Consider the following 21,576-nt stretch of genomic DNA (forward strand, 5'->3'; position numbering starts at 1 on the left):
CTGAGTCTGAGTTCTTGGCATTTTGAAAACCTAGATTTTAGGTTTATAGAGTGGAATTTCATTGGCGGTTTTGCCAAATGATGGAGGTGTACAAGAGACTCGAAATTCTTGATAACAGTGGAATAAATAAATAATCATAGGCTGTAAATTCATTTACTGTGGTTCTGTTATCACACATTTCATATACAGTGACAAGAATTTGAACATGAGACCATTTGAGTTGTATACAGTACATTGGAAATGTTGCCCAAAAGGAGCTGATCTAAAACAGTTCTTTGGAATTTGTCCTGGTGCTGTTTATAAGCTTTAGCAGCTCAAAGAAAATTGTGTTTATTTTTGTAGGAAACAAGATACTTGTCAGCAGTTTTTGGAGCCTATACTTACACACTTGTTCATGTCAAACCTTGGTCAACTTTCTTTGTCTTCCACTTCTGTTTTCTTTGACATGGAATCTATTTTGCCTGTGTAGTGTCAAACCATAAACAGACAAGCCCTTTTCTTTTTTGGCCTGCCCCCCCCTTGTGAGGGTCTCATTTTCAACCATGTTAAAAATGCAAGTTTTAATCTCTGTGTTGTGTTTGTGTCTGTGTTAAAAGTCACAGGCTTGTAAACCAAAAGTGGTGCCTGGACTCTCAGAAATGTGATGGGTTGTGGGAATGTTTTCCTCAGGTCTGTCTGACAGGGAGGTTTGTGGTGGCTTTACCCAGCCCTGTAACCAGGAACTTACCATCTGTCATATGTAACCTAGATCTTTCCACAACCACAAGAAACTTCATAACATCCCAGGGAGTTGTGAAGGATACAGCCAGAATATATTGCACAAGGATTCCTGTATACATTTTGTGTATGAAATAGACCTGTATGGAAGTGAAGGTTTTCGTCAAGTCCGTTTACATTGTATGAGTTAAATACATGTATTTAAGATGAACACGCATAATGATATTTTTAAACCTTGCATTACCCTATTTCCCCAACTTTTTCACATATGAAAGATCATCTTTCAGTGCACTTTGTACACATTTTTAATTTGATTTTAGACACAACAAACTACATTGGTTGGATTGGCTAGTTTCAGAGCTTCACAAAAAGTATAATTTTATCAGCTAACAGGATTAAGCCTTCAGAGTATGCTTGAATAAACACCTTGCAAACAAGGGAAAAGGCTGAAGAATTACAGTACTAGCTTGTTATGTTGCAAAATCTAGTGTAATGGAGATTATACTAAAGACACGGAACCAGTTGCACAAAGTCATTTCAGACTTTGAAAGTCCAAGTATAAAAGTCAACTTTAGAGCTTATTTTTAAGCATTAGAAATTAAAATGTGTCGTAAACGCATGTTGTCTTAAAATAAATCTGCCAAAATCTCAATTTCCAGCACCAGAAACAATGCCTTTACAGGGTTTTAATCTTTTAGAGGAATGTCAGAATGGCTTTGTTGAATCGGGCCTCTGATTTGTCCAGCTTTAGAATTCATATAAATGTATGTACTGAAGGTGTCTGCATATGTAACTTTCAGATGAAGCCCAGAGTATTGGCTTTGTTTCCTGTACTGTTAATTATCAGATTGTAAACCCAAAACCAGTGTTATTTTATTGGGACCAGAAACTAAATAGTTCCTTGTTTTGGTGTATATACGTATCTGTATGATGTATCATATTTACCCTGTCATTGTAATCATTATCTTTTTTCTTTGATTTTACTTTGTAGAGTATTACAGAGTGACTATAAATTTTACATCCTTAACGTATGAAGATGCTTTAGCCAGTCGGATTACGTCAAGATTTCAACAACTTGCCCGCTTGCTATCTCTCGACATAGAACAGTTATATGCCACTACTGAGGGCCAGCAAATGGCCACAGTTATCCAATTCCAACCTTCTGGGTAAGTCTTTATACTTTATTTACAAAGTACTTGTAGACATTCAAGGAATTCCCATTATGGTTGAAAAGGAGGAGTATTTCTTTGCCTCTAGGTATTAATTATCTAAGAATAACCTTATCATGTTGGATTTTGCTGAGTGTGTTCTCACCCCTGTAGGCTGTAATGGAGTCTACTGTCTTGACATACATGTATGTGCACAAGGCTACTGTGGTGTGTGTGTGGGGAGGGTTTCCATAACGCTTATCCAAAATTTTTTTCCCTTTGAGTTCTACGTAAAAGAACAGTTTAATTCATTGTAGACAAATGTATATTGTATTGGGCTCATAAACTATGAACTGGTTAAAACTTTACCTATATGTACGTGTAACCAAATGTTAGCCAGTTAAGTTAGGGTAAATGTAAGTTAGAGTAAATGTAAGTTAGAGTAAATGGCCAAAAATTTGGCCCATTATTATTATCAAGTTGCACATTTTGCGTAATTCTTCGAGATCTATTGATCTTAAAAAGCTGTGATCTGGTTTGTTTCGAAGGTGGTAAAATGGCCTATGGGAAGGATTTAAGTTTTATCATATCAAGTGTCATTTTATGACATTTTTTTGCCTATAAAAATGTGATTTTTTGGTAACAAATTTTGGGTCATTTAATGTAATTGGCTTAAACAAAAGTTTTATTCTTTTGTGGACAGATAAACTTAACTCAATTAAGTCGCCTCATTTTTGCAGGACAATTAAATCATTTTAACTAGCCAAAGATGGAGTTAGCCAAAGATGGCCCCTGTTCTTCTCTTTGTTCATTGGGCTTTAGTGCATGTAACGTGTGCACAGTGCTATCTGAGAACCAGTATTGCGTCAAACAACAATCAGAAAAAAATATGTAAAAATAAGTAAAAATATGACCTCAGGAATACTTAATAATATTGCTGCTGTAGGTATTATCCTCCTGAGCCTTGTAGCTGTTTAATATAAGGAAAATCAAGTTTCAACTTTCAATAAAAAATTTTGTGCTGATTTGCTATCTTTAAATGACAGTGTAATTAGTTTAAAAAATCTGGGGCTGAAAGATTACATACTTGTGGTTAACTTGCCGTGCTGAAACTAGTTTGTGGTCAAAGACAACTTCATGCATACGTTAACATAAGCCAGACAAATTCCGTTTGGTTAACTAAACATCAGAAGACCAGATTTATGCCTGATATCTTTTCGCTTGACATGGCTCAGGGACCATGTTAGTTATAAGTAGGAAACGACAGACTACAACCTGTATGTTTTACCAAGTTTCAAATCTGCAGGAATGTCATGCTGCAATGACATATGATCAAATTTGTTTTTAACTGTAGTTTTTTCTCGTTTGATCCAATCTAAATTCCGAAGTTCTTTTTGTAAACATATATGTTCATAAGGTAACCAAGACTAGATGATTTGAAGTCAAAATTTGTAGTCAGTGTTACAAGTATGTTGACCACATAAAAGGCATTTGAATATACATATGTATAAATAATAATTACATCCTCAAGTGTGGGTCTTAAAAGGCTTTTGGATTTTTATGTATTCTCTTCTGTCCTAGCCTATTGCAGTTGCCAGATTTCCTGTTTAAATAGTCTGGCCCAGTGGAGGTATCATTGAAATAGTAGCTGTGCTGTACCAGTATTTAGAGCTGTGAGTTAAGAAAGGCATGGAAACTCTCATATGGTGTTGATAGAGCTGTACTGTAGGCCATGTGTCACCAGTTTCTCCCTTGTTTCACATGTGGCTCGTTTTGTGCACAGGTTTATCTGGGGACACCACCACCTACCCTAAATACCCTACAAAAAATTAAAACAGAAAAAAAAAAAACCCTAGTATTTGTACATGATATATATGCTCATTTCTAAATCTTTCACGCTAAACCAGTTCAATGTTTTAGGTATTTAAACAAATTTTTAAATTAAAAATTTAAGCAAGAAATTCTTTATTCAGAGTATGAAGTCTTTAAATGTATAAAAAAACAATGTTGATTGTTGTTTAATGCTTTATTCACAAATATATGTAGGCTGTGCAGCTAGAGAGTATATTATGGGTGCAGGAAACTGGAGTGCACAGAGTAAACCATTGACCTTTGGCAAGTGTATATAACGGAAACCGTTTATTGCCAGAAAGACCTGGAGAACAATGGATGCAGTGGCTTGTTAGATAAGATGTTGATAATGTACATGCATGTGTTCTGGCATAAATAGTACTTTTGTGGATGGATTTAGAACTAGTACTGTAACTTCACTGTTCTTGAAGTAAGTGATATGTATTTTTCCTGTCCTGTGTAGTAATCACTTGAGTGAGACAAAGTCTACATCTGAGTACTCAGAGCATTGCATTGTAAAGTCATAGCCAATATAAAACTATACCTGTAGAAAGGCGAAAGATTTGGAAAGACTCGCTAACTTTTAGTGTGAAGGAGAAAATGTTAGGAATACACACATCAGTCCTATGAAAGTAGTGTTAATCGAGAAGTACAAGCAAAGTATGAAGGATGAGCAAATGGCTGTTCTCAAGTTGAAGACGTATAATTACACATGCAGGATGAGTGAGTGAGTGAGTGAGTGCTTGGGGTTTAACATCGTACTTAACACATGCAGGATGAGTGAGTGAGTGAGTGCTTGGGGTTTAACATCGTACTTAACACATGCAGGATGAGTGAGTGAGTGCTTGGGGTTTAACATCGTACTTAACACATGCAGGATGAGTGAATGAGTGAGTGAGTGCTTGGGGTTTAACATCGTACTTAACACATGCAGGATGAGTGAGTGAGTGAGTGCTTGGGGTTTAACATCGTACTTAACACATGCAGGATGAGTGAGTGAGTGAGTGCTTGGGGTTTAACATCGTACTTAACACATGCAGGATGAGTGAGTGAGTGCTTGGAGTTTAACATCGTACTTAACACATGCAGGATGAGTAGTGCCTGGAATAAGCCCTGAAATACATGTAAACTGCATGTACTTGTATAAGAGTAAGAATGCACTCCAGCCCCCGCGATCACGAAGCGATCTTAGACTTAAGTCAAAATTTTAAATCACTTTGAATTTGTTATTTCTAATGTAATGACATTGCTTGATAACATAAATGTGGGGTAAGTAATTTTACAACAAATTTCAGTCAAAACAATAGAAAGGAACATAACAAATTTAAAATGATTAAAATTTTGCAATATCGCTTCGTGGTTGCGGAGGCCTTGACAAAGAGTTTAAAATGGATAGTATTGATTTTGATTTTGCAGTTTCAAGTAGATGTCATGAAATTTCATTACTTGTACATATATAATAGTCATAATATTATGTACATAGGAAAGTTTTCTCCTTTAGGAGATGATAGGATTCAAATGAAGCGTGGCACAATAGACACAGAATTGACCAAAATGAATTTAGAATCTTGATGGGTATAATATTGCATGTTAATGTCGTGAAATCACCAGAATACATTTGGGAGGATATGACATGCAAGTATGAAAATAACTCTCAAGGACAATTTTAAACAAAAAACAGTTCTATCATTCAGACTCATAGCAGGGACAACACAAGTGCATATAAATACCTGGAATGGCTAAGCAGGACAGTTGTAAAATAATGCACTTGCGTCATTGGAATCTGGTCTGAACCACGTGAAACCCTCTCTGTGGGAGCACCTTAAGGATAGTAAAAGAAAAAAAAAAAGGCAAATGTATTTGAACCAAAGAAAAACAGTTTGTACATCTACATTGGCATTCATCAAGGTCAAAGGCTATGATCAATGCTACCAACTGCAGTGTTTTCAGTTATTGCATTATAACAATGGAGCTATCTTGCACCCTTTATACAGTATTACTGGTATGTGTTTTTTTTTTTTTTTCAGTGACAGGTATTTTTTTTCTTTTTACACTCAGGCGCCTGATTGAATGAATGGCCCATATTAAAGAAAGGAGGCCAAATGTTGAAAATTTGACTAACAGACCTTACAGGCAGAAATGCCGATTATTGTCTGTTAGAATGTTAATATTTTTGTACGTTATACCTGAAGTGACAGTTTTTGTTCAGTCGGTTGATTTATTACCCGGAATTAAGAGATTTACGGTACTGTAATACAGTGCATATGGATTTAGTTTTAGGTTATTTCTGTCTCATTTTAGTTAAGTTCCTATAAAGTACATGTGGATGCATTCACATTTCTAGGAGATATATATGTACTTGTACTCTGTGTTAATGACCTACTGTATCTTTAGTTCAGCTGACCAAGCTGTAGTTGAGTGGTAACATCCCTTTATTTGTGCACAGGTCTGGCGTGCTTGTCTCCCTTGACCTGGGAACTCAGGGTTATTACGATAGACAACAACTCTACAGTACACTCAACTCAGTTGTCAATGATGGTTATCTGGGAGCAAACAGGGTTAGTCCTCTAGGATTCGGGTTCAGAGAACTGCGAAGGGGTAAGTACATCAATACATATTTGATTTACTGGGCTCTTTGAATTTTTAAATATTTTTTCCCCAACTATTGTGTTAATTATTAATATTTCAAGTTCGTTAATATCTACAGTTTGCTTTACTTTATTTTGCTGGTTTTCTCTTGTGGTGTAATATTTTAAGTTTATGGTTATTATTAACATGGTAAAGGGGTATTTTCAGTTTAATTCATGTATTTATTGTTAATCAGCTATTTGTGTTTTTAAGGAATTGAATGCAGGGCCTTTAGTCAGACTGTCTTTTTTTATCATAATCAAGCATACACTAGGTACTGTATGTGTTTTGTTCTGTGAAATTTGTTTTTGGATTACATAAATGTTAGATTTAGTGCTGGACAGTTTTGAGCGTAAGACACAAGATCTTCTAAAATGAAATTGAATTATATGTAGTTTCAATTACTTTTCAAAAATTTTCCAAAAATTTTATATGTTTTGGCTCTGAATGAAATTCTTTAAAATCTCAGTAGTTACTTGTTTTTGTATGTGATACTTTACAACCTGATTTTATCCATTTGGTTTGTTTTATATATTTTTTATTTTATGTTATAATTGTGATTACTGTAAATCTTTAACCTTTTCAACCACTAAAGCACTTTTTTCAGTGGAAGTTAAGCGTACAGTTATTGTGAAAATGAAGTTTAAAATTATTTGTTTGTCTCATTAAAGATGAAAGCTTCATAAAACTATGGTAATTATTTCTCTAAATCCCACAGTTCTCTCAGAATGTTTCAAAATATTGCTTGCAGAGGTGGTAGAAAAGGTTGAAGAATTAGGGTATATTCTGTGGAAGTGTGTGTGAATGTTTTTTGGTTAGATCGAGTACCTTTGCATGAGTTTGTGTGTCTATTGAAGGTGGTTGGTGCATTATTGTGCATGTTTGTGTCATTTCTGTGTACTACATTTACGGACTGAAATATCAGGGAAAATTAACAACAGAATCTCTGGTGTGGCCAAGAAGAACATATTGGCCCGTCTCTTACGTGTAGATGATATCTTAACCAAGCCCCCTTGGATATTAGCTCATTCCTCAGTTAAATAAAGGAAAGCATAATTAAACAGTTCTGTAATTTATGTAAAGCATCTAGTGGAAGCTGTGTATTTAGATAATTGTGTATAAATGTAAATATGGTGTCTGGTGACCGAGTTAAATGTTGATCCACCACAATCCATTCAGACCAGTGCTTGTATTATTCTACTCAACCAGCCAAACCAAAATTCTGATGGTCTTGGACCACTGTTAGTTTTGAACTCTAAACACATGCATTATAAAAGCAGCGCAGACAGTCAAATAATGTAAAGGTACAAACAATGCTGACTTTTATGCTGTTGAACATTATGTTCCACATCCACGTTTATATAGCAGGGATACTTGTCAGAGCCAATGCTTCAGAATTTCAGCAGCACACTCAGTTTACATGTTCCACAGCTCTCCTTTCGCATTATCCATCTTTTAGGAATGCTCTTAACTATACTTTTTTTCTTCCTCAAACACATAAATGTATTTATAACACTGCATACTAGTATCCCAAGTTTGCTGTGTGTGGGAAAGTCTGACAGCAACCTGCAGGTGATCGAGGGTTTTCCCCCTGGCTCTGCATGGTCTCTTTTCACCGCAGTTTTGGCCGGCGTTGTTGTATAAGTGAATTTTCTTTAATTTGGCGTAAAAAAAAAAATCATGTAAATAAATTAGATAGCATCCCAAGTTGAAACCAGGTATAAGTTACTGAATATTAGGTACACTTCAGTTCAGTTCAGTTCAGTTCAAATTGGAATGTTTGCTGTTTTTATGTGCTTTTAGCCTGGATGACCAAAAACTGAAAAAAAGTTGTCTCCTGTTTGTTGTCACCAATGGAAAAATTATCCAGAAGCAGCCAAAACCATCGATAAGGGTCAATTCAAGCACATGCATTAAAGCCTAGTATCTAACCACTTTAAAATCATCTGGCCAAAGAACTGTGAAAAACTTAAGAGAACAGGAAAACTGTAAGAACATGATCATCTTAACAAGACTTATGTGGGAAAACCCTGTTCTAAGTGGAAGGTGAACCATCCTGAGGTGAAGATGAACTTGCTAACAGAGAAAAAAAGAGAAACACACCACTCATTTGCTTGTTGTAAAGAAGTCTCTGATAATTTGTCTGGTTCCCTGCCAAACTGATGTCAACAAGTGAAGATATATGAAGTGGAGGAAAACCTGGTGTCTTCCAGTACATATACTAGCTGGGGTGTCAGGCGCCAGGTGTTAGGGGGAAGCCAGAGCCTTGGCTTGACTTGCAGCCACCATTCTCAGATTCTAATGGAAGGCCAGTTTACAGTTTTGTGCCACAGGTTTTCCTGATTAAAGCCTTTCATAACGATGTTAAGATACAAGTAATTCAATGTTTACTGCAGCTTAGTCTGAGAAGCATCCTGTTGCCTGAGCCCATGTACACATGTGTGTCTTTATTGGATGATAGAATTTTGCAGAGTTATTATAAGGTGTTGAAAAGTATACATGACCTTGACACTGATGCAGTCTTGAGTGTTACAATGTCGTATCTGTTGTGAAATGATTGCTTAGCATTGCTTCCACTTTGATGTTTCGAAATTCATCGCCCTGCAAACAGTGATAATTGGATACTGTTGCTAAGTGAATGACAGTTTGTTCTGACAGTCTTACAGAAAATGTTTTTGGTATATTTATAACTACAACATCTGGTGATGATGATATCACATTTTAATTTACTGTCACATTTTTTACCTGCATTTTTGGGGTTCCCAACCAGTTTAATAAGCAGTCAACAGAACCACACAAACAGATGTAGGGTAATAAATACACATGTACATAATGGTTTTGTGATTATCTGAAAATGACACAAATGTGTTGGGCTACAACTTCAATTTCATGGCACACAGATCTGGGTTTTATTATCTTAACTGCTTGACTGACATAATTTGTCTTTAATTCTTTTAGAAAAAGATCTAAAAAGGCATTAAAATACAGTATCAAAAAAAAAAAAAGTTCTTGATTTATCCATTCCTTTTTGTTTGGATTGATGTAGTAAACAACATGTTAAAGAACAAGGCTGTACTCTGTAAACAGACATACATGCTCAAATAAATGGATCTGAATATCCTCATACACCTGTATTAGTGAAATCTTTTTGAATACAGTACAGCCCAGGCTAAAACTCAATTCTTTACTGCTCGCATTGCACTACGAGATATTGAATGACGGTCTACAGATGCACGATGAACCCTCTACTGAGCTGTGTCGGAGACCTGCTGAGGCACGTAGGATTATCCTCAAAGTTATGAATATAGTTCCGTCTACTGACTAATCCTAGCTAGTTTGCAAGCGAAGGTTCAGTCCCCCATGTATTCAATTATGTGAACACATACCAGCTGTGAAAAGCGAAAAGTTTATCTTGCGATATGTTACTTACCTCAACAAACAAAATCAGTTCAACTTGATTAAGTCATTTATTAAAGGGAGTAAATATACCAATTCATCAATTGGTATCGACGGTCAGCGTACTAATTTAGATATATACATTTATGTTATGCCATATACAACCTTACAGCATATACTTTATAGCAAAGTTGACAAATGTTCGCTTAAACTTTACAAACCAGCGCGATTTTCTTGTGAATATAGCACATGCAATATTGCACGCCTCCCGTCTGGGACATCGCTCCAACACAGACAGACAGCAGACTTGTGCGGCCTTGCCTTAGTGTGATCATTTGTCGTGTTTGTATAAAAAATACATCTAAATAACCTCATGTATTTATGTTTCTAAAGGATGCGTGTAAAACTCATATTGAAAGAACTAAAGAAAAAAAATAAACCCAATGCATGTTCAGGACAGAATCAGCAGGCCATAGACTTTAGGCTAACCCGAAAATGGCTGGTATATTTTTTTTCAATTTGACTGGTGTGTTAACGAAGTTTTTAAGATTAGCCTACGTTACTGATTGTCTACAAAAGTAATTGTTGACCAATATTCCACCCAGAAAGTTAAGCATAAGATGGATTTACACAGAAACAGTGAATCCATCCCCAGCAGTTTTAAGAGATTATTTCATTTCTTTGTTTTCATTGTTATTTCAGTGTTAAGACTTTCAAAACCATATAGTTTGTGTCAGTTAAGGTTTCTAAGTGTTGATTCTTTCAAAGTTGCTCAGGTATATCTGAGGTACATTATCTCGTGTTCAAAAACCGTTCAAAAACTCTCCAAGTTTCTAAGTTGGACCCGAGGTACACCATTCATTTTTTTTAACTTTCAAAGTTTCTAAGAGTGTTGTTCTTCTGAGTGTTGATTTCAAAAGCTCCTGATGTACATCTGAGGTATAGGCGTACAGCTGAGGTGTACTTGAGGTACAGTACACCTCAGATAATATAGATGGGGTTTACACCTCATCTGTACCTCACACTAAGGTGTACATGAAGCATACACCCCATATACACCTCATCTGTACCTCACACTGAGGTTTACACCTCATGTCGGGAATCTTGCATCGACTCACTTGTAAACCATTACTTCAAAAGAAGGTTGCCACGTTGTAATCGAAAAGGCACACATCAGATATTTAACCTCAGTTTCATGTCTTTTAAAAATTCTTTTAAATCATCTCATCATTAAATTTTCCATCGTCAACTTTCCACAGTCAGCACGTAGGCAGAACAGTTCTCATCTACGTGTGTGTGATCAGTCACAGTGGACAGATCACTGACTCTGCAGGTGACCGTCTCTCCTGGAGCTCTCTACAGGCCCTCTACAAACTCTCTAAAAGACCTCTAGGATCATGCTAATCTCCTGCCTGTACTGTATATGGCATTACATCCCTGTCAAGTTAGTAACGAAATACTGCAACAGGTTTTAGGACATGGAAAATGCTTACATTCCAGAATTATATATTCCACATGGCTGTTTTGCAGTATCAGCTTCTCTTGGGACCTATTCGGGTAGCATGCAGGTAATACATGGAAAAGCTGCCAAGGATAATAAGAGCAATGATAACGTCAGTCGGGTTGTCTATCAAATATGTGTTTTAAGAGCTGGCATGACACCCAAAATAAAACTCCACAGTGAAAAAAGCTCATAGTTTTGTATTGAAGAGGAACTCATTTGTTTGTAGACTAAACTCTTAGACGGCTCAACAGCTGGTGTGTGAGCACCAGCTGCTTTTCTTACCTTGCAGAAACATGCCATGTTGTGTAGCTCTACTCCACACCATATCTCTCATGAAACGGTTAATGGGACGTACTGCGTGCTAGTGCTTTGTATTTGTTCCATTTGTTTCCATTCCCTTAAGATATACCTTGATGAGGACTACGTGTGAATGTACCAGTACCTTGGGCGTCCAGGAATCCGTTTAGCAAATGTGTTTTACACAAAGCAAGTTGTTAAACACAAATAGTACTTCAATAAAACTTCATGGACAACCACCCAAAACCACATTTTTGATTTTTGTATAGCTGCACTGTGTGAAATGTTGACGCTGTTTCTTTCTTCGCTTATCTTTGTTTGGTTGGCATGTTTGTGTCATAAAGTTGGTGTTTGGTCTGATAGAAGGTACATATTGTGAACTCTGCAATAGACACTGGCAATTCATTGTCTTCTTTGTTGTAATTAACTCTGTCATACTTGATCTCCTTTGTAGCGGAAACCTGTACAACCTGAGTTGGGATATAAATAGTATAACATTGCTGTGCTTAGCATGGTTGTTGTGTGGTATTGACTGGTTTTCAGTTGTATGTGTATAATAATCTGAATAATGGATCATTATCAGATTAATGATAATCCGGATCACCCCTGTCCATGCATGATCATAAGTCATGTTGTGTCTTACAGCTTTGAATGTCTGTTGTTCTTCTGGAAGAGATTTTGTTCTTTCAGACCTGTGTCCCAAAACCACTTCTTCTGGTGATTTGGACGTTTGTCAGGTGTCATCTTTTGATGATTTCGATGTTTGTATGATGTCATACTCTGATGATTTGAATGAATGAATGAATGTCATTTTCTGATTTTGAATGTTTGTTTGATGTCATTTTCTGATTATGTGAATGTTTGTCATCTTGATGATTTGAGTGTTAATGTATCAAGTTCTTCTTGAACAGATTTTGTCCTTTTGTCATCTTCTGATGATTCTGATGTTTGTCTGATGCCCTCTTTTTGTCCTTTGTTGCCATGAATGATGTTACCCTGCCTTGACAGCTGATCTACATCATTACTAATGCAGTATACCATGATAGATGTCTGCATGGATACATTCTGTTGGTCTGTGGCAATGACAAAGATGTTAACTTGTGAATGAAACTTTTCCTTATGTCTGTCCTTGACTGGTTTATCTTTTATTCTTGTCTCATGTTATCATGTGCTCTTCATTTGGGTATTACTAGATTCCCCGTCAATGATTTGTACACTGTTCCCAGTGTTGGTAGTAGGTGGTGCAGGCCATAGTCTGTATTTGTTTTGTCCGAGAATTTTTTTTGTTTTTCACCCATCATCAACTGCTAGTGTTGGTCATATCATGTTTTTTTGCATGTTTTCCATGAATACTGCCTGTTATGTTTTGCCCAGCTTGGAATTTAGGCATTTGTCTGTATCATTGGATTGAACTTGTAGATGTTTGCCAGGGATGCAACATTGCCTTGAAGTAAAGCATGACCGTTGACAAGCTTGCAGCCCACCCACCATTTGTGCATTTTGTGGAATGGAGCCTACAGTTTCCGTGTCTGTCTGTCTGTCTGTTTGTCCCGCGTGGCCTAAGTGTTGATGGCAGTGGTGCCTGGTGCTCTTTCCAGATCCAGTAACCTGTCCAACTAAGGTTGGTCGAGAGCCCTCTGCTTTGCCACGAGCTGGAGATAACTGGGCAAACCTTCTTGTGAACAATGCTTTTCCTTGCAATGGCCGTGTGATTGGTTGGGAATACTACCGTGCCTCTGCTTCTGGCACTGCTTTCCTCAGTGTTTGGCGTCAGGTGTCGGGCTCAGAGTTCACTCTAATTGGCAAGACACGGATCCCAGCTGGCCAAGTAGGCTTCCACACAGTTTCCACTGATAGCCCGATTAGCGTAAACCAGGGAGACTTTATCGGCGTCCATTACCCCAGAGCTCAACGCTCCGGTGTGGTGGCCAGTTCCATTGCTGGTGACAAAGGGGTGCCCATCAGTGAATTATTCCAGAACTATTACATTCAAATGTTTGATGACCAGGTGGTAGAAGGGGTTCCTGTGGATGTCAACGACCAGACGTATTCTATCACGGGCACCACTCTGGCCCTGCGTGCACTCATGGATTACCCTGCAGGTAGCTCTGTGGACCCACAATCCTCAGGACCTCTCTCCCTCACACTTCCACACACACACACACACACGCTGTTGTCTGCTCTCACTGCTCACTATTGCTCACTTCGCTCAAACATGATGTATGTTAGTACATGCACACCAAGGCTTCTGCTCACCTGCTGTAATCCCAGCATACAAAGCTGCAGGAAAAGAAATCATCAACCGCTTCTCACACAAACTTGGCCTGGAGCACTTTATTACTAACCATTCACTGGTTACATGTATGTAATAGCCAATTGCTGTGATCAAGTTTATACATTTATTTTTATAATCGGGTGTTTCAGTATATTGTTTGCACTCCATTTAATCTGACATCTATTCCATTTCTAACAGGATGCGGTGCAATTAAAGTCACATTGATTCATCCATCATATCTCTAACTAACCATCAGTATTGAGTTTGAAGTTTGACTGAACATTATTCAGATTTATTATTACCTTTGGTATTGCATATCTTTCAAGATCACTCAGTGCCAAAATGTGGCTGCTATATTGCCAATGTGCCATTAAACCATAATCACATATTGAAGAACACTGACTCAGAAGTTGATGCGGAAATCAAATTATTCCTATTTGTTAAGACACATTCAGATGTATGTACTATCGTTTGAATTTTTTTGCATCATTTTATTAAAATTAAGTCTTTCGTATGTTGTAGGTACTTATCTGGTCATTCATATATTTTAATACTAAAATGAACTCTTTTTTTTTTTTTTCGGTGGTGTTATAGAAACTACAACTCGTCGTGGTGATTTACCTGGCCCCACCTGTGCGGCCAATCAATACCCATGCGTCGACGGCACCTGTATCCCATCAGCCTACAGGTGTGATAATCAGCAGGACTGTCCTGACGGATCTGATGAGCTCAATTGCCCAACAGGTAATGTTACCTACATGCACTTGTGACTGTAGCATAGCGCCCATCATATCTTGCAGAAGTGCAATATATGTGGCTCAGTGGCAAGGTGCTCAACCAACAACCACTTTTGCGTAAAGCAAGAGCATTTACTCACAAGCTCATTCATCTTTCGAAGCAGTGGAAAAGTCAGCCCATACTCATTCAGTATAATCTAGAAATACTCAATTTTCAATGTATGAAAGAGATTCCATACAACTATTCTCTCAGGACTAAGGTGCTAAGCGCCCGTGTTTATGTTGTTGATGTTGTTTTTGTTGCCCAGCTCCCCCCAGCTGTAGGCCTGGAGAATTCCAGTGTGTGACAGGCGAGTGTATCTCCTCTTCCCAGGTCTGTGACAGGAACCCAGACTGTCTGGATGTCAGCGATGAGAGGAATTGTCGTAAGTTCTTTAATAACAGTTTTTAAGCAGGAGTTGTTTTTTTGTTGAAAATGTGTCTGTAAATGCTTGAAAAACTGAAGATGATGGGGGGTCCAGGGAAAATTTTCATGTTTATCATTGGATTTTTGGGAAAAATGATAATATTTTTCTAAAAGGTATTTATTTCGTTTTATGCCAGTGTCTTTTTCATTTAGGCTTTTAGGCCATTAAGTCTGACACTGATTTATGAAACTGATACCAAATCCATACCAAATCCATCCAAACTGCCCTTGTAATATCTTTGATTCTGGTTCTTAAACAGCATTGGTTGAGCTTTTATGGAGATATTGTGTTGAATTTCTCATTAAATACTATCTACATTATATATACAGAGATGAGAATTTTCTGTGGGTCAGATCTTACCTTTTCCTGTGTGCAAAACAGCCTGAGCAGACGGAAGCAGGCCAAAGATTTGATCCAGTAACGGTGCTTTTCTACCTCCTTTTGTGCAAGACTTCTTTACCTTAGGACGCATATCCCTCCATATCACCAGTATAATATATTTCAGGCTCTGTTGTTTGCATAACTAAGAAGCCTTTAATTGATGGGGCGCTGGGAATAGGGTGTATGCTGACCATTTTACAACATCGACAACTTTTGCAACTTCCATTTATGTACTTTGGCATATCCGCTTTGCGGCAATGTGCAGTGGTAACTACACTTGCAAATTTTCTCAACAAGAAACCCGAAAACAATGCTCTTTTTCGGAGATATGGAGGCAGGGTTTAAAATTTGCTTCAAGTGAGCATGGCTGGAAAAGACTCTATCACTCACTACTGGTGCGTAGACTCTCACAGTTTTACTGGGATCTGACATTAGAAAAGTGAACTTGCCTAGCAAGGACATGTGCTCTCTCTGTTCTTATCTGATCAATTGAGATCATTTTCTGATGAGCAGAGGAACTGAGATAATTGTGGAACACATGCACACCCGAAAGCACATAGGTTAGTAGACCAAATACTACTTGTTATGTTGGCTGTGCTTTTTGCTTGTCTTTTGTTGGCTTTAATCTTACTGCCAAAGGTTGTCAGAACTAAATGTTTTATAACAACAACATCGTCAAAGTAAGTTAATCCAAAGTACGTGTAAATGATATGCTAATGTTTTAATTGTAAATGGATATTGCATTGAACCTTTTTTTGGTCAAATTTTTGTAGTCTGTTTTCCAGAAGGAAATTTCAATGACTTTCTTCACACACTCTTCCAAACTGAACTACAAAATATGCCTTCTGAAATGCTCTTTCAGCGCATCTTACTATAATCCAAATGTTAAAAATTTCAGACCAGCCAGGTGTGGGGAAACCCCTCTTCACTCTTACCCCTCCTCACTGGGGGTGCTCATTCGCTAACTGGCGGTGCTCGTTCGCTATCTCGTGGTGCTCGTTCGCTATCTTGCGGTGCTCAGTTGCGAACTCGAGGTGCTCATTCGCTATCTCGTGGTGCTCGTTCGCTATCTTGCGGTGCTCAGTTGCGAACTCGAGGTGCTCATTCGCTATCTCGTGGTGCTCGTTCGCTATCTTGCGGTGCTCAGTTGCGAACTCGAGGTGCTCGTTTGCTAACTCGTGGTGCTCGTTCGCTATCTCGAGGTGCTCGTTCGCTATCTTGTGGTGCTCGTTCGCTATCTTGCGGTGCTCAGTTGCGAATTCGAGGTGCTCGTTTGCTAACTCAAGGTCCTCATTCGCTAGCTCGCGGTGCTTGTTCCATGGGACATATAAAACATTTTTAGACTTTTACGCCAATTACCATTCTCATCCCTGTATATATTGTTCATACATGACTGATCTGTTCTTGTGCAAATTTCTCTCAATGCTCTGGAGATTTTCTTTACCCCTTAGGTATGAAATGTTTTTGCAGTCTGACCACAGTAATACTGGCCATGCATATGTGAAGTTGATGCTGTACATGTAGCTGTGTAAAGGAAGCCCCATAATGCTAAACCCGGTCAGCTCGTACTTCTTGTGCGGTGACATTAGGTGACATTAAGAGGCCTTAGACCCTCGTGTGGCTGATGCGGTATCTAACGATCAGTGAAGACAATTTGTCTTCCACCAATATAGTGTGCATATCTTCGTCAGTAACTTGTTTGTCAGTAACTTGCTAAAGTCCATTGGTTTATCTCGGGCACTCATGAAACTGATGGCCATTTTAGAAGTGAATAATTCTCGAGTGGTGTAAAACAACAATAAACCAATAAAGTGAAAATAGCATTTGTAGCTTACACAAGATTATTGTCATTTTGAAAGGTAATAGGTTTAACTTGTCAGCCCAGGAATGGTATACAATTCCAACAAGTAGATTAAAAATAACATAACAGTCAAATAATGAATTAATACAATGGTAGGTACAAGTTGATCTTCTTGTGTGTTTAGCCCCAGTTGGCCCTGGCTGTGGACCAGACGAGTATAGGTGTTCTGATGGGAGCTGTATCCCTGTGCTGAATCGCTGTGACAGCAGGGCTGACTGTCCGGACGGTGGAGATGAATTCAACTGCCGTAAGTACAACTATGTCTACCTGTCATGTCAGTTCACATTATCAAACAGCACTACATGAAACCAACATACATGCTGTAATACTGCTCAGCACAAGGTCTTGTATTGACGCCAGCATTTGAGGAAACTGGGACGCATTCGCAAATTTTTTAAACTTTCCAAGTTGTTAAAACCCAATTTTCATCAGCACCCATTTTTCGTGTTGAAATTTTGATCATTATTTATATTTTTTTAAATGCTTGACAACTCCATCATGGCACAGTTTACATGTATTTAAAGGTTTGTTTTCTACTTTTTAAAATATCACCCAAGCAGCCATTCCATTGTCATCTTAACAGATTTCCTAACACAAAAAAGAATAATAAATTTAATGTATTTTTATTTTACAGTTTGGTATTTTTTTTATACTGACTATTACCAATTCCTTTGATTTCGTTGACAAATTATTTAGTTTTGAGTTTTACTAAAACAAACTTTTTTGTCAAGTTTAAAAAGTAATTCTTTTTATTTGGTGCATTTTATTGATGTCTTTTTGTCCTTGAACCCTGTTGTTTTATTACAGGATATATCTTGCTATTTGACTCTTCTGTCACTTTTACTTTTGTACTTTAGATCTATGTTCTGGTACTTTTTTGTTTTATATTGTTTATTTTGTGAAGATCTGAGTATTATGTGTAGTGAATGCATGCTGTCTCTTGATTGGGGTTGATTTTCATAGTGTATTTTGTGTTTAGTTTTTTCCTTTTTTGTTAGTCATCAGTTGATAGCTATCACCATACACTTGTTCTGCATCTCTTGGGATATTTTCACTACTATGTACATACATTTGTGTGGCATGACGTCATCAGTAGTATGAATGTTTGCTGTAGTATATCATAGTTCAGCTTATATATTTAGTGTGTGTCACCTGTTTGGCCTCTCTAATTCTCAGCCTAGAAAGTGTGTTGCAGTTTAGGTTTGAATATAGATATTTTCATTTGGTTGTAAGATTATTTTTTGGCTAGCTATAAAATTTCTCTAATTTTCCATGACCTCGAAAACTCCATTTTATGGTGGGAGTGGGGAATTGTTGGCTTTGCTAACAGTTTACATCACTATGTATTATGTTCTCTAGCTCTCACCCAGGAAGATGGGATGCACTTATATATAATCATGAGTGTGTAAAGTGATTATAATACCTGTATTGCAGTAACAATACAAGGATAAATGTGTGGTTTAATTTGTGTGGAAAGAATGGAGACTAAATGAAATATGGTTTCTCTGAGAAGCTTGGCTTTATAAACTGATATTTACAAAATTGGAATTTAATGCTTAAAATTTGCCATAATAATAACAGGTGTGGTTCAGCTTTCAATAGCAGTCAGGTTGAGGAGAGAATTGCACTATTAAAATTTAGTCTGGGTTTTCCTATTATGCATGTGTTTTCAGGAGATGGAGTGGAGCAATCACAAATAAAGCCAAACTTCACCTATAGACTAATCATGCTGCAAACAATGTAGCTTAAAGTGCTTTATACACTCATGTTCACAAACACCCCAGTCTAGAACATTTCATTCTCCAGCCCCTTAGGGGTAGGCTCCATAGAGTGCTCCTACATGAAACTGTACGTAGTTGTCCAGGTAGCTAGTGGAAAAAGAGTATTAAAATGTGAGAAATTTCTTCTCGCGGTAGTTCACATATTACTGTGCAATTTTTTTTTGCATCCGATAAAAAGGATAGGACGAGCAGCGTTCTATTCCTTCGTCAGAGATTACAATAGGATGCGGTGTTCAGCATAGCATGACAGTCCTTTTGTCCCGTCTCCTTTAGATGCATTTCATGTTGTTGCATTCCCCAAAGTGTTCTTGTGGTGTTGTAGAACAGGCATGCTCTCCCCAGTGTCACATACCCTTCCCCAAGAAGCCCATTGTTATGAGGTCCCTCTCCAATCCCCAACCTAGCACAGTCTGTTTGGCTTTCCCTCCAACTAAACTGTAAAATTGACCATGGCACAAGACTGTGATACTTCCAAAATCAACAGGAAAACAGCATCGTGATAACACAAGTTGTCCTAGTGAAGAAATGGTCAAGCACAGACAACTTGGCATTGGCCCAGAACTTTAATAGCATAACACATGTAGACGCACATCTATCACCATTTTCTCCCAGAAATTGTGAAACTCTTTACAATTTGAAAACAGAATTAAACATCATTGCCATATTATCTACAAGTCAACTTGTATGAACATCCAAATTTATTTTGGTTCGCTATCATCCATGTATTGTAACATAGACATTGGGTCTAATCAGGTGTTCTCTGTTCGCCATGTTTATAGGTGTCTGTGTCAAATGTGAGATTCCTCTACCCTACCAAGTGATAACCAAAAGAGTTGAAATACGATTATTGTTTATAAACTGGGCGTAAGTGTTTGTAGGCGGTCTTCCGGTGATCTCTATTATTAACTTCTCTCTGTTTCACTCTTTCCATTTTACCCCTCACTGTTGTGTGTTTCCCGCCGTTGTCCCCACACCACAGAGTCCCCTGTGTGTCGTCTTTCTGTGACCTCTAACTGTCCTCTGTTGAACACACAGGGCCGATCTGATTTCTTCAAGTACACCAATTGTTTTGTATTGCATGATCCCAATTTAGCTTCCGTTCCTTGTGGAAACAACGAGTTTAGATGTGAACGAGGGAAATGTATCGATGTGCGACTCCGCTGCGATGGCCGCGTTGACTGTCCTGAGAGCTCGGACGAACTCGATTGTAGTAAGTGGCAGAGGAAAAAGTTAAAGAGGAGGAGCATGTTGATCTGGCCAGGTCCCACTGGTCAGGTCAGTCTGCGTATCAGCTGCACCTCACCATAACGTTTTTATCACCATCAATGTTTACTCTGCACAAGTTGACCTCTTGACCTCACTAAAATCACCTGTATATGTCCTCTTATATCACCCCTTTCACAGGTAATACATGTACCACAGTTATAATGATAATGGTCACTCCTCACCATGTGTAACTAACTGCTAGCTCACCTTTGCATGGCTTCAGAGTGAAGCTGCATTTGTTTGGATGATTGTTTTGTCTGTTGGTCCGCAAGTATGGTTGTAAATGAAAGTGAATCATGTGTGTATATATATTTGACATTGCGTGAGTCCATCATTGATATGCAGGCAGATGGTGTGATATGCAGTTATTTGTGTTATTAGTTTCTTTTGTTTTAACTTGAGTTTATGTGTAACTTTTCTCTCATTGTCAAACATTATCGTGTACATGTATTTTTACTCATGCACAGTGCATATGTTCATTATGATTTCAGTTTATATTAAAAAAGTTATGTTTTGTTTAACAGTTTCTTGATATTTCTTAAATAGGTTGCAATTATGCGATTCATTGCATGCTTCTTTCTTGCTAATATGTATACATGCAATTGTAGATTAACATTTTCACCTCATCAAAGACAAGCATAGACAGTTATAATCATTCTCTATCTGCAAATACCAGGGATATGCAGCTATCTGCCTGCATATAGGTGATGACTCTACTCGGTTGGCATGTTGCTTTGCACTCGAATTCAGTCCATTTAATGGCAGGAGAATTTCCATGATTATTGGCAATGTATAAACAATTCTGTTATTAAAAAATGCCTCGGCTGTGTAAACGTGCCAGTTCCACCATTTCACCTTAATGCCGACACGTTGTGTAATCACTGTGGCTTCTTGGATGCATTTACAATTCCATATTATTTCAGAAACAAAAGTTATGGATAAATTTCTAACTTTATAGGCTTGTGTATTAATGAGAGGAATTCTGAAACAACAGGAGCGATGTTTACACACAAAAAAAAATACTACTAATAAATAAAATAATTTGAAAAATTAGCATATTGACCCCATCTACAGATTTCAAAAACATAATAAAACCAATGAGATTAACATTACTTATTTATTTGATTTGTTAAAACAATAATGCTCGCCACTGTCTTATAAGTGAAATATTCTGGAGTGTGGCGCAAAACAAATCAAATAAATAAGTAATGTTTCCGTAGAGCAAATGAATGATTGAATCTGAATGTGAAATGTATAAAACATTTAT

At 37.6% G+C, this 21,576-nt stretch overlaps 1 protein-coding gene across 1 annotated transcript in view; it reads left to right on the plus strand.

Moving 5' to 3' along the window:
• LOC135474842 (basement membrane-specific heparan sulfate proteoglycan core protein-like) overlaps window positions 1-21,576 on the plus strand; it is a 150,482-nt gene that overhangs the window by 25,016 nt on the left and 103,890 nt on the right. Inside the window, 6 exon segments of the mRNA XM_064754457.1 lie at window positions 1,709-1,883; window positions 6,163-6,314; window positions 14,411-14,560; window positions 14,862-14,978; window positions 17,387-17,509; window positions 20,137-20,253. Coding sequence (XP_064610527.1) covers window positions 1,709-1,883; window positions 6,163-6,314; window positions 14,411-14,560; window positions 14,862-14,978; window positions 17,387-17,509; window positions 20,137-20,253 — 834 coding nt within the window.

Source organism: Liolophura sinensis, chromosome 9 (assembly GCF_032854445.1).
Source record: "Liolophura sinensis isolate JHLJ2023 chromosome 9, CUHK_Ljap_v2, whole genome shotgun sequence".
Lineage (NCBI taxonomy): Eukaryota > Metazoa > Mollusca > Polyplacophora > Chitonida > Chitonidae > Liolophura > Liolophura sinensis.